The sequence below is a fragment of the Artemia sp. Qi Xiang Cuo genome, chromosome 16, assembly GCF_049724085.1.
Source record: "Artemia sp. Qi Xiang Cuo chromosome 16, ASM4972408v1, whole genome shotgun sequence".
Classification (NCBI taxonomy): Eukaryota; Metazoa; Arthropoda; class Branchiopoda; order Anostraca; family Artemiidae; genus Artemia; species Artemia sp. Qi Xiang Cuo.
In genome coordinates, this window is record NC_142809.1 from 56,674,637 (window position 1) to 56,689,731 (window position 15,095).

Below are 15,095 nucleotides of genomic sequence, written 5' to 3' on the forward strand. Positions count from 1 at the left end.
AGGAAAAATTCACTTGGCATGCTTAGTTGAAACGGGGCTAAAAGAACCAAAAGTGTTAATGGGTACGAGTATTACGGAGTTCATAGAAAACAATATAAAAATGGAAGAACAAATGGCGGTGTAGCAATGTTAGTTACCAAGAATTCTAGTGCAACTACTAAGATGTATAGGTTGAAAAGTAAATCTTGTAACTTGGTTTGGCTTAGAGTGTGTTTTGCTTGCATTCCAGTTATTTTTTGTGCTGTTTATATTCCCCCAGAAACAAGCTCTTTTTCGGAAGAGGATACATGGCTAATTTTAGAACGTGAAAAAAGTAATTTTTCAAGGAATTTCCCGAATAGTAGTTTTTGTCTGCTGGGGGACTTTAATGCTTATACAGAGGCGGGTGTAGAAATTTTACCGGTTTTGGGTTCTGTTCAAGATGATGTATCCACTGTTAATTTAGAAGATATTATTACGACTCACCCACAGAGGACAAGTAGGGACCACACCCGTCGTAGAAATAACTGGGGTAAAAATTTATTTGGGTATGAAAATTTAATGATATTAAATGGTAGATTCAGAAATGATAAGAATCTCCGGGAGTTTACTTGTTTGTCGGGGTATCCAAGCATAATTGATTACATTTTAACTAGTCTGTCTTTAAGTGAAAGGGTTGTAGATTTCGGTGTATTAATGGTCGCAGGTTCCGATCAGTGCAACTTTAGAGGTCGTGGAAGCAGCCTCAACAATTAAGCAGCCTAGAAGCAAAAGTAGATCTCATCCAGGGGGTGGACTTCATAAAAGACTAAGAGTGGAGGAAGATGATAAGAATAATATTGAAGAATTAATGACGGAATTAAGTAATCAGGATTTACTGGATAGAAGTCTAGAATTAGTCCAAGAAGGGAATGTTGATTTAGCGCTAGAAATTTTAGGTAGGATAGTTTACGGCGCGGGAAAGCAAATATGCAAAAATAGAGAGAATCAGGCTATTTGAACATTCTATGATGAGGAGTGTAGGAATAAAAGGGAAGAACTTTGGGAGGCACTGAAGGTATTGAAATTAAATGACGAAGGAGATGATTCTCAACAACTGTATCAGAATTATAAGAGAGAGAAAGGAATAAAAGAATCTTATAAATGTAAACAAAGGAAGTTTGAGATTGAAAAAGCTGGAAGGCTAAGGTTAGTCTTTATAAAGAATGAATCAAAAAAGTTTTGGAAGCTTGTAAAAGAATCAACTGGGAATACAAACGAAGAAAAGGGCGCAATCGAGGCAACAAGATGGCCGGACTACTTAAGACAATAAGGAATAAGAAGAAATTAGGAGCTGCACTTCCGATGGAGATTAGTGAGCGGGGACATGTTTGAGGATGAAATTATAGAGAGACCGATGAAGGAAGAGGACTACGAATTGTTAAAATCGATCGCCGAGGATGAAATAGTTAACACCATGAAAAAAATGAAGGGCAATTCAGCTCCTGTCTTAGACGGAATCCCAATGCAAACATGGAAATGGGTAAAAGTATGGGTTATCCAAATCATCGCTATAAAATTTTCATCAATTATCAACAACCCCCAATGATCAGAGCAATGGAATACATCTGTCACCATACCGTTATATATAAAAGGGGATAGCATAGATCTCTTTCGGGGATAGTTTGTGCAATGGTGTAAGCAAGCTTTTCGCAAAAGCATTGGGGAATAGATTAGATAAGTGGCTAGAAAAATCACAGAAAGATATTGAAATACAAGTAGGATTTTGCGAAACTTATAGTACTATAGATCAAATTTTTATCTTAACCAGTCTAATTAGGAAATATACCAGGAAAAAAGAGGATGAGTTGTTTGTGGCCTTTTTGGACTTAGAAGGTGCTGTCGATAGTGTAATTAGGGAAATTCTTATGCATTGTTCGATTAATTTAGGATTACCGCGTCCGTTTGTGCGAATTTTAATACATATGTATTTGCGGGAAAGTTCGTGGTGCGGGTTGGTAACGAGACATCGAGGAAAATATTTAGCAGGTTAGGGGTAAAACAAGGTTGTACTTTGTCACCGAAGTTATTTTCGTTGTATATTAATGCCATTGAAGGCTACTTAAGGAAAAGGAAAGCAAGTGAATTGCAATTATTTGAAAAAAAATAAAAAATGTTCGCACTTTCGTACGCCGATGATACAGCTTTATTGGCAAATAGTAGAGAGAATCTGCAGCATGCATTAGAGGGCGTAGAAAAGTATTTTAAGAAAAAGATACTGGTTTTAAATCTAGAGAAGTCAGCAGTAATGGTTGTTGTAAGGGGGGCTAAGTCATCTGAAGAAAATTTTAGTTACGCGAGGGTAGAGTATGGTTACCTAGGATATAGACTTATTTCAAATTGTCAGTTGACAAGGACTATAGCTCTAATGTGACGTAAAGGTAAAAGTTTCACTGTCATATTCTTTAAGAGGAGCATATAGGATATAGATATATAGGAGCATAGGCTATAGGATATAGGAGCAGAAGACTACAAAAGCGTATTTTTGCGAGTAGAATTGAACCTCCTATACATTATGGGGCAGAGATATGGAGACACGAAAGGGGAGTGGAAATAGAGAGGATACAGCTTCATTATCTTAAAGATAGATAGATAGATAGATATTTTATTTATGAAATATACCCAAAGCTACAAAATACAGCTGCGAACATGCCTAGTGGCATAATTGAGCGCATTAAAAATTACAACAAATTATTAATTGAAAAATACCGTTAACAAATTAAAAAAAACAAAAAAAAAAAAAAAAACAAGCCTCTTGGAAAACTGCCCAAATAAAAACAAGGTAAATAAAACCAAAGTCAACTTTCAGAGATAAACTTCCCCACCATTCAGAGATCATCTTCCTCACCATTCTGCGAAACTGCTGGTAATCAGCGCACTCTCTAATATCCAGGGGAATAGAATTCCACACCTTCGGACCAATATGCCTCAAACTAAATCCTGCTCTAGTTGTTCGCCTACACTCGTGTGAGAAATTGAACTTGAGTGATGTCGGATATGAATGACGCTGCGAGTTAAGAGGGAAAATTTCACTGAAATGTGATGCTAACTGGCCAAAAAGGTAATTGTGACATATCTGGGATATTGCAATGAAATGAAGTTGATGTAAAGAAAAAATTCCAGCTGATCCAAAATGATGAGTAACAGAAGACCTATTATCAATCTGAAAAAGTATTCTCATCGCTTTATTTTGTAAAATTTGAAGGGGTTTATAAACTGAAGGAAAAGTTGAAGCCCACACTGAACCACAATATAGAAAAAAGGGTGGACCACAGAAAAGTAAATTCATAGAAACATAATGAACGTAAAAACATGGCAGAGACGGCACATAATTCCAAACATTCCTAGAAAATTTTAACCATAGAGTTTTAACATGTTCATGGAACGACAAATTTTCATCAATAATTATCCCAAGATATCTAAACTGTTGTACCCGTTTCAATTCCACATTATTTAAATAAAGAGAAAAACATCAGAATTGACTGAACCAACTCGTGAAAATAGTATATACTGGCATTTCCTTTCATTTAATAGAAGAAGGTTTCGACAATACCACTCTGAAGTAGTTGATAGAGTACTTTGGATGTTCAGGAAAAGCTGTTTTAAATCTGAATGGGAAGAAAAAATCACAACATCATCCACAAACAACAATTTTTCAGATAGGAAGAAACTCAGGCAAATCATTAATAAAGAAAAGAAATAGGGTAGGACTCAAAACAGAGCCCTGAGGAACCCCACAATTTACGGAAAATGACTTAGATTGGATTCCATTTTTACTATCATGACATTCAATTTTTCTTTCAGCAAGGTAAGATGCAAAAAAATTAAAAGATTTTGAAGAGAATCCATATTTTTTTAGTTTATTTAGTAAAAGACGGTGATCCACCGAGTCAAACGCCTTAGCCACATCCAAGAATATAGCCAAGGCACCATGACCAGTAGCCAGCACATTATTTATTTCAATTAAAAGCTGATGTGTCGCTAGTTTTGCTGATTTTCCTTTCATGAATCCATACTGCAAAGGACGCAATATTGTATTATTTCATAAATAATTTTGAAATTACTTGTGAGCAATTTTTTCCATAGCTTTACAAAAAACAGATAACAGTGAAATTCCTCTATAGTTTAAAGGATCCATAGAAGCACCATCTTTACACAAAGCTACTACATGAGCATTTTTTAAAAAGATCAGGAAGAACTCCATTTAGTAAAGACAAATTAAAAATATGTGCCAACAATGGGGCAATATTAGGAGCTATTTGTTTCACAATTTGTGTAGAAAACCCAATATCATCCAATGAAAAACTTTGCTTTAGTTTCATTATATGTCATTTAATTTCCTGAGGTGCAATTTCAGAAAAATCAAATTAGTTTGGTGCTTTATCTTCAACAACAAAATCAGTCGACTGACTCTCCTGCCTATTTGTACTCGATACAATCCTAGACCCAATATTACTGAAATGCTTTCCAAAAATATCCAAAATCTCTTTTGGATCCGTCACTTTTGAACCCTCAAGTTCAAGACAATAGGGTTAGATAAAAAGTTTAATAGCATTGTTATAAAGGGTGACCTGGGTCTTTTTAGCTGAAATAAACGGTTAGTACGCATGGTAGGTTATTGGGAAAAAAATTATTGCTATGCCAGATTACTGGTTAACAAAAATTCTTTCAATGAAATGTTATTGGATAAAAGAAAAGATTCTTGGCCTGTGCAAATTAAGAGTATACCAGACAATTGTGGGCTATCAGGCTGGTGGAATGACGGCATTCGACCTGGGGTGGAAACAGGATTGATTGTAAAGGCTATGGAAAAAGTGCTACAAGATCAAGAGATCAGGTTTGGCAAGAAGACAAGATTTAGTCAGAATCCCTTGGAATATGTAGAAAATTAAAGAAGCCTGGGGATAAGACATATATATAAAATTTGGGCTTCAAAATAATACATTAAATTGGGGTATATCCGTAAGGGAGAATTTTATGCCGCTTGGGGGGGGAGAAGAAAGTATTTAGGGAGGGTTAAGATACGGAGTGGCCCCTTCGCTTGCCCGATGTGCGGGGAGTCTGAAGAATTAGAACATTTTATGTGTTATTGTGATGAACTCAAGGTACTTAGAAGGGACATTTTTGGGAAGGATGTCATGGATAGGAGCTGTTTAGAAAATAAAATAGGGAGTATTTGCAAAGTGGATATTACAAATTGGGAAATTTTGTGAGTGTGGGGATGAGACATAGGGAGGGTTTTCTATTGTAGTGTTATTTTCAAAAGTGTTTGTACTTATTATGTTTTACGTGTTTTGTTGTATTTGTAATATCCATGGCCCAAGGGGCTTTTGTGAGAAATATCTATATCTATGTTGACTGTCAGCGAGATGGTTTTCTTCCACGATTTGGCATCACTTTGGCATCACTGTCTTCCAAAAGCATCACTCAATGGCGGAAAGGAGGGAGTATAAATGAAAATTTAGTACAAATTCCAAAGAGTTTTTTGAGAATTCCTAGAAGTTTAAGCACTTTTTTAATTGTATAATCTTACGACAAAAGTTGCAAAACCACAATTATTATAAAATATCTTTGAAACATTTTTACAAAAAAAACTAATAATATAAATAATTATGTTATCTGTTAAAATAAGAATATTACTTTATTCCTGTATTTTATAGATCACCATTAGGCACTAGATTGAGCTAATAGAGCATTTTTAGTAGGCTTTTTAGAAATGATTTAGATATAATTTATCTTAGAATTCCTAGAGAGCTAGAAGTTTGAGCAGAATTTGACTTTGATAAAACCTATATCATAACAACTTAATTATTATAATTTGTTATGGTTATGCCTAATACATGACAAAAATGAAAGAATGAAGAAAGATAATCAAAAAACACAAAACCAAACGAAGGTGATTTTCAGCAAGTGAATAAATCCTGCTTTCCATCCTGCTACAATGAGAGGTCTGCTATAAATAGTCCTTTAAGAAAGGCCTACTAAAATGAGAGAAAGGATGAGATTGCAAAGGGCACGTTCTTGGGATGAAAGATGACAGATTGCCAATGATCGTCCTTGTCAGCCAACCAGCTAGGCCCAAATGAAAAGCAGGTCTTGCCCAAATGGGGTGAGAGGATATCGTAAGGGAAGATTTAAGGGAAATGGAAAATTCTCGGGAGGGTGTTAAGAGGAAAGCTTTGAATAGTTTAAGATTGAGGAGCGTGCTTAGCCGTGTTGGCCAAATGCGGCTTGGTGTTTCAGTGAGTTGTTGGTAGGGGTAGTAGATATTTCAGCATAAACGTCCGCCAAGCATCGTCAAAGAAAAAATTAACCGTTTGAAGTTAACCGATGAAAAAACGACTCAAAATAAAAAGTGAGTCATTTTGTTTTTTCCGTTATTAAACTAACAAACCGTCATCTAGCAGTTAAAGCACAAGAAATCAACCACTATATCAAGATTTTACGATTTATTTTCAAATTGTCCAATATCATTTTCACTTGCTCTCGCGGGTAAAATCTGACCGGCTTCTCGATTCGAATTGTTATTTGTTTAAATTGGTGCATAGTATGAAAACGGCTGCATCCGTTGCAGTTCCGTCGGAAAAAATAAAACTGAATACCCGTAAGAGAGGCTGGTCAGATTTTCCTGGTTTGAAGGTTGAAAAGTCTCGTCATGTGTTTTGGAGAACATATTTTTGTTGATTTTGAAAGACCAAGTTCAGGATGGGCCTCTGAAATTATGAAGTCGAGTAAACACCAATATCAAAAGAAGGTGAAATCTTGGAAAAGAAGTCGAGTTAAGGAGCTATCGCGGGTAATAAAAAATAATCCTCGTCAGCTATGGCGAGAAGTGTTTAAACTCATCCGCTCTTCTTCGTCGCCGCCTGATAGCTTTGAAAAAAGTAGATAGTTTGAATATTTTTCTTCAATGTTTGTAGCTGATCTTCCATTACTAGAAAGTAATTTCAGGGACATTCTGATACATCATTTTGATTGATTAAACCAATACAGTAACTGGTTTACTATTACCCCTTCGTGTGTTGAATCTTTTATTCGTTCTCTTCCTTTAGGAAAATCGCCTGGGGCAGATGGTATATTCAGCCGTAACATCTGAGGTATGGTACCCCAAAACTGTTTAGTCACATAGCTTTATTGTTACAGGCAATAGTATCGCAACAGTCTGTCCCACAAGGTTTGTGTCAGGGGGTCGTTACCTGTATACATAAGAAGGGGAAAGACCCTAAAGATTGTTCTTTGTTCAGGCCCATCACTATTTGTTCAGTTCTAGCAAAGTTACTGGAGAAGATGCTGTGCCCTATAGTGGCAGCGCGAGCGGATGTGGGTGACAATCAGTTCGGTTTCCGGTCCGGTCTCGGTGTTCAGAATGCACATGCAACTTTTATTTCAATGGTTGAAAAATTTAAGAAACGAAAAACTCCATTATTCGTCTGCGCAAAAGACGTATCTAAGGCGTTTGATTCTGTCTTACATTTGCAAGCAGTCCTGTCACTACTAAGGGCAGGAATGGATCCCTTTGTCTATAAATGTTTGTGACAATGGTATCGAAAATCACAAGTAAGAATTCGGTCTGCGGGACAGCTTTCTGAACCTATAGATATACGTAGGGGTGTTAAACAAGGCTCAGTAATCAGCCCTGTGAAATTTAACGATGCAATACGTTCTGCGACAAAATCGATAGAAGATTTGTTGATAAATGATGGAATTGATGCTAGTCATCTATCTAACGCAAATGATCTACTTTTGATAAGTGATAATTTAGAATATTTACAGAAAGCTATTAATGCCCTGTTGTCTGAACTTGGTGATATTGGGCTAACAATAGAGCCGTCTAATACTGAATTCGTCGTTTTGAACGGCGAAACATTGCCAAATCGTGTTGTTGACGTTTGCGGAAAGACAGTTCTCCAAAAGGAGAAGTTTGAGTATCTCGGACTCCGATATGGGAATTCTATCAAAGCTACTAAAAATCTAGTTATTTTAGCACTTAAAGAAAAACTGCGGAAAACTTACGGTATGCTAGCACGAACTAAAGGTCAATTTGACAAAATTACGCTCGGTCGTCTCTGTAACGCCATGTTCGCGCCACATGTCTTTTTTTAACCCCTTTATGGAATTGCTTTGGTAAAACCGAACATAACCAAATTCGTTCGATTTTTTTTTTTCGGTATTGCAAATATTTATTGGGAATTATCATGTGGTTTAGAAACTCTTATGTTTCGCAGAGGTACTATATTTTTGAGAGTAAGAAAATGGATGAGTTGTATACCCCTTTCAAAAGTCGAAATAGAACAATATACGACTTTCCATTGGCTAGTCTTGTGCATTAAAATCGTGATTTTGATTTCGTTTGTTTTCTCTTTTCCATAGTTATCGCGGTTTAATTTTGTTTTGTAGCGTTGTGTGATTTTTTCGTTATTTTTTTCTTTCGTTTTTATAACTCCTTCGAGCATTTACATTGTATTTGTATGAAGGTTTGAAATAAAATTATTATTATTATTAATATTTTTGGAATACATTGCCTGTTTTTTACTTTTGGGTAATCAACCTGTCATTTTCACACGTGTTCAGAGCTCTCTTCTGCTTAAGTATCCTTTTGTTTCTTTTCCTCCATATTTTTAATTTTCTTTTCTTCTCTTTTCATATTCACCTTTGGCTTCCGTTTATTTTTAATGTTTCTTGCAAGTTTTTTATCTCTTTGACGATGTAGCGTCAATAAAACATAATATTTAACGGACAAATCGACAGAGAACAAACACAACATTTTGGAATACTCCCAAGATTGGTCCAATGCCCCCCCCCCTCCAAAGGAAAACAGTAGCTTAAACCGTTATCTGCATTACAAAGAACTAAGTATTCAACAGAAAACAATCAAAGTAGATATAAAAAAAAACTCCCAATTACTTCCCAGGTTGATTCAAAGGACCCCACTCAACCACCCTTAAAATCAAACAAAAAAAATCTGCCCTAAAATTACTTATTACTGTTATATTAACCTAGTAATAATAAGTAATCTCATATTTCACTATTACTAGAGTAATTTTCAACAGTAAAAATACAAAAAAATTATATAATTATAGTATACGCTATATACTATTGATTTTAAGATAATTTTAAAATTTTCATCAAATTTAAATTGTTCCTACAAACACAAAAAAGAGTACTCAATTTTGAGCAACTTGACCAACTAACTGGCTTCTTTTGAAGCAAGTTCTTAAAAATGACCTTTGATTACTACACTCCAAATAGCAAAAAATCAGGAGCGGCAATGGGAGGGGGATAATTGCCCACTTCCTTAGATTAAGAAAAACTGGCATTTTCTTAAAAAACATAAAAAAAACTTAAAATTGCCGCCCTTAATAGATCCAAATAAATCATAACCCCCTCTACATTGAAATTGGTACTGCTGAATGAAATTACATTGCGACCCTTGAGACAATTTATATAAAAAACTGGCATTTTCTTAGAAAACATAAAAAAAGCTTAAAATTGCCGCCCTCAATAGATCCAAAATAAAACATTTCAACCCCCTCTACATTGCAATTGGTGCTGCTGAATGAAATTACATTGCGACCCTTGAGACAATTTATATTTCCCATGGGCAGAATGTACCGGTTTGGCTACTGACAGACCATCAAACACAAACATACTAAACGACAGAAAAACTGGATGTGATGGAAAATACAAGGCAATCGAAGATTTACAACAAACCTTTCTCTTCTTCTTCTTCAGCGCTTGCTTCCTCCTCTTCTTCGGCTTCTGAATCCAGGAAAGAATCTGCCTCGTCTACCTCGTCTGGTATTAAATAGCCTAAAAAGGAACAGGACTCAATTATCTGGGTTTCGAGAAAATGGAAGTTTTCAAGGGATGGACAGGCGAGGTTTTCCAAACTTACATTAGGTTTACATAAGGCTAGGTTCACGACCCAAAAAGCCCTTATTTATTCAATACAGTCGTATTCTACAGAATCATTCAAACTAGTGATTTCTTTAGATTAACGCTCGTTTTGAGTTTCACGCTGACTTAATATAAATGACATGAAATTAACTGAACTAAAAATGATTTTTTTTTATTTCAGACTAGATGTCTCTGGGTGCATACCATTGGCATAAATTTCCCCATCGCCCTTCATCACAACTCCTGACTCTACAGTACGAGGATGCACCTCCCCTTTTTTTGAACCACTAGATTCCGTTTCTATCCGCAGAACCATCAACATTTTCTGGCGGTAATTTTTCAACCCCTGCTGATATAGCCATGGTTACTGTTCTCTTTTCCCTTAAACCTAGCAATCTGGGAAAAGCTTCCTCTTGTGCGAAAAAGCCAGCTTACTGTATTCACAGATACAGACTTGGAACAACTCTTGTGATTGAAATGATGAAATGAACTTGTCAAACCCTTTAGTTTCTTCGATATATTCTTAGCAGCAAGAGAAAATTTACTGTAGAGGTTTTTATAAAGAAGCTTCTATATAGAAGCTTCTATAACTTTAGCTATTACTACTTAGTTAATACTCAGTACTACCTAGTTATAAAAAAGGCAGAACAGAAAGGAGAAAGTTAGAAGGCCAGAAAACAGAACAGAAAAGAGAAAGTTAAAGTTTTAAAACTTTTTAAGTTAAAGTTTTAAAACTTAGTTATAGCTAAAGTTTGAATCTTGTCCCAATTCTTTAATGACGACTCTTAAAACTTAAGCTTCGTTTAATTAGAACAATACGAAGCTTTTTTAAAAGTACTAAAAAACTTAAGCGTAAAGAGCAAGGTGTTGAGGAGGGGGCAATCCTCCTCATATAAGTAAAAATTTATGTTCGTTTTAAGTTCTATTGTTGCTCCTTACTTTCAGTTGAATTTTTTTTATTTGATTCTATATAGAGGTTGCTATACTCAACCAATTTCACTTAATAGGCTTCTTGATGGCTTCGTCCAATGAATCTTCCGGAGGCATCAAAAAAGAAAATATTGGGGGAGGAAGAGGGGGCGTTTAGGATTTTTCAAATTTTTAATGAAGATACAAAAACAAATAGTTACCAAAATCTAGGGGGAGGGGACATTTTTGTTGTTTTCAGGGTTGATAAGTCATGATACAATAATGCCATTTTTCAAAATCTAGGAGGGGACAATACCCCCCCCCCCCGATTATCACCCCTAGAATCTTCTTCGTTAAGCATCCATGTTTAACATGCATAATAAAATGAAATGTAATGCCAGTGATGACAGTAGTGCATTCAATCCAGACAACTCTTTTTCTTCTACTCCAGTTTCTTCCGTACTAATTTCTTAATCCCAAATTTGTTTAAATTCCACCAAGAATCATTTGTTGAAGAGCTTAGTAAAACAATCTCCTCAGAAAATAAAAGGCAAGAGGTCGTAACTGACAGATTTTCTGTAGATCCGTTACTGGGCTCCTTGAAGTCCTCCAATGGGTCACCTATATCCAGTAGTCACATTTGAATAGGTATATATACTTCATACAGGGTATGCAGAAGCAAAATGATCGGGATAAAAGCTACCCCTTGCTCAAGGGCAATTAGATCTAATATTATGCTACTACATACAAATTCAAATTCTAAAAGTTCAAATAAGAAACATTAATTTTACATAATTTTTCCCATGTTCCCATTTGCTCCAAAAGAAAATTCCCCCTAAATTTCTTTGCCTCCTATCAGCTTCAAAGTACTGGGGCTTACTCCTGGGAGGAAGCCCATCACTAGGAAAACAATAAAGAATTTTTGAAAGAAGTCCTCTGCTAGGAATATAATCAGAAAAATTGAATCCCAGACCTATTTTCTTTATTATAAGAAGTCAAGTATTTTGGATCAATATTATAAGGTTGTATTGATTCCAAGTTGGAATCACAGTTTATAAAGTGATTCCAAGACGTCATATAGTAATTGATAGTGATTCCAAGACGGCAGTCTATCAGAAATAACCCATACAAAATCAGTGTCTGAGATTCACTTAAGGCCCTAAAATCGCCTCCCTTAAAAAACAGCATATGTTGAAAAAACGTGATTTATTCACCTTTAGAATGAAATTAGTTTTTATTTTTTTACTCACCTGGACTGATCTTATTTCTGTTTATACGTGAAAATCATGATTTTCTAAGGTTTTTCTTTTGGTTGAATAAAATTATGAAGATTTTAGGGCAGTATCACAATTTCGTCAGTGTTGCCACACTGAACTATGAAAAAGCAGCAAAACCAACTATTTAAATCTGACAACAATTTCCACCCGTGGAAAATTTAAACATTGACATTCTACTGATTACAAAGACGATTGCACCTTCATAGAGAAGCTGCACCTTCCTAAGCTATCTGGAGCTTTTTTTAGCTTGTTGTTGCTGATTTTCACCGATGTTTCTTACTACCGAAAACTACGTAACTACATATAGAGACTCCTTCTCAAACTTTATCAGCCATAAATGGCTGTTAAAAGTTCTAAAGGTGAACAGATCTACCATGGCAGAACAAAGAAGGATGTCTTGAAAAAAGGGGACCTATGGCCATTAGGAAGAAACAACCACACAATTACTTCGCCTGTATCAAACAGAGTCTTCAACATTGAGAAAGAAACAATCTAAGATCAAAGCAGAATAAAAAATAAAACGATCAAATCAGTAAACATACAATTCAATACACTGGAATGAAACTATCATGCCTCCAAATGGAGTCCGATTAAAACGATGTCCAAAGGCACTTCTTTCCAGGAGAGCTTTTTAAGTTTTTAAGATTCTTTCTCCAGTAATAAATAAATCAGTAGAACAACGGGGCAATTTTTGTACAAGACAGAGGAACGCAACTTTAAATGAATATTTTAACCCTATATCCAAGGGCTGTCCTCAGCAAAACAGACGAAGAGAAAAAAAACAATATAAAAGAAACTTACATTAAAATTCAATCATTAAAACTGAAAGTTTTTTTTTTTTTTAATGTTTTAAAACAGCCCTAATATCATTACTTCAAGGAAGTTCAACCAGGACTGGTACTCCAAACGAAATGGACAGAGAACAATTCATTCAGATGGAATTAAAATACTTACAGACAAGCTTTTAAAGCTAATCTCGCCTTCTTGGCAGCCAGCCTAGAAGGTCTATTCGTAATAGGTTGAGTGGAGTTATTTACTGGTTTTTTAATGTAATTAGTCAAGTCATTTCAATTTAAATTTGTATATAGGGCATTAAACGAAAAGTCTCTCAAATCTCAATTTAGGGAAGTTTCGCTGGCTATTTTGATTTTAATTTCAAGTACCTCACAAACGGCCTGTTTTATGGATAAATCATTGCCAATAAGGTAAATTTCTACAAAAAGAAGTTTATTGCTAGGGCTATTCTATGTGTGGATTATAAAAGCAGAAACAAAGGAAATATTATTATTATTAGAATTTAAAGCTTTAGTTATGTTATCTTTGTGTTGTTGCAGGCGTTTTTATAAATTTTGATGGGTTCTAACAACATAAAATGGCCACAGTCACATTGTATTTTATAAAACCCTCTATGGCGAGTAACTGGGGTTATATATTTACCAGAATTTAATAAAATAATGATTTTAAAATCATTTGTAAATACGACATAAAAATTATTTTGTGTGCAAGCTTTTTTTAAACTTGTAGTGACTTTTGGAATATATGGAAAGTAAATTATATTTGAGGGATTGACGGGAACTTCACATTACAAAAGACCCTTAATTTTACGGGAGTGTCTTGCCAATCTTCGGCTAATTGTATTGTTAATAAAGACAATAGGATAACCGTTTCCAAAAAGTATGTCTCTAATAAAATTTAGTTCCTCTGTGATGTAAGATTCAGAGCAAATGTTTAGGGCACGGTCAATAAGAGCTGTAACAACACCTCTTTTAACTTGTGGGGGGTGATTGGATTTAAAATGTAGATATCTGTTATTTTGTGTGGGTTTTCTGTAAGTTGTAAAATCCAGTTTATCAATGTTACGAATAATTGATACTTCCAAAAACGGTAATTTATTTGCATTTTCAATTTCTAAGGTAAATTGTAAATTTCGATAACATATATTAAGGTGATATAGAAAGCACGGAGGATCATTTCTCCCATATTTCCAGAGAAAAATTACATCAACCATATAACGTCCCTAAAAGACATGTTTTAAAAAATAGGAGTTTAAAGCGCAATTCTTAAGTTGTTCCACATAAAAGTTTGCTAACAACCCGGATAGCGGTGCACCTATAGGGAGACCATTTTTTTGTTGATAAAAAGAACTACGGAACTGAAAATATATTGCATACTTATTACAAATTTTAACTAGGGACATTAAAACCTCGCAATCTATTCCTGTTGTTTAATCTTCAATTAAATGATAGTTTTCTTCTATTTTATTTTTTAATAACTGCTCAGATATTGCTAAATCAATATTTGTGTACATAGAAACTATGTCAAAACTACATACTATTGTATTTTCTGAAATGGTTGCACTTTTAAGTCTTTCTACTAAATCTACCGAATTACATACGTACGATTTTTGGGAATAAAGTAACGGTTTGAATGCTGTACATAACCACTTTCCAATATTGGAATCCAATATTGTAGAAATGAAAATCTTATTCCTAAGTCTTTAAGATATAAATTGCATTTAAATACCCGGAAAGAAGCGCAATGAGATAATTTAATAAAAAATGATTTGACTAATTATATTAAAAAACCAGTAAATAACTCCACTCAACCTATTACGAATAGACCTTCTAGGCTGGCTGCCAAGAAGGCGAGATTAGCTTTAAAAGCTTGTCTGTAAGTATTTTAATTCCATCTGAATGAATTGTTCCCTGTCCACTTCGTTTGGTGTACCAGTCCTGGTTGAACTTCCTTGAAGTAATGATATTATGGCTGTTTTAAAACATTAAAAAAAAAAAAACCTTTAATTTTTAACGATTTAATTTTAATTTAAGTTTCTTTTATATTTTTTTTATTCTCTTAGTCTGTTTTCCTGAGGACGGCCCTTGGATATACGGTCGAAATATTCATTTAAAGTTGCGTTCCACTGTCTTGTATAAAAATTTCCCTGATGTTCTACTTATTTGTTTATGATGGAAAGGCAGTTTGGTCTTCGTCGCT

General features: G+C 34.7%; 1 protein-coding gene across 1 annotated transcript in view; it reads right to left on the bottom strand.

Moving 5' to 3' along the window:
* Positions 1-15,095, bottom strand: part of Fkbp39 (FK506-binding protein 39kD) — a 58,913-nt gene that overhangs the window by 22,011 nt on the left and 21,807 nt on the right. The window contains exon 4 of the mRNA XM_089102274.1: positions 9,730-9,828. Within this exon, the coding sequence (XP_088958400.1) occupies positions 9,730-9,828 (99 nt within the window). The remainder of the gene's footprint in view (positions 1-9,729; positions 9,829-15,095) is intronic.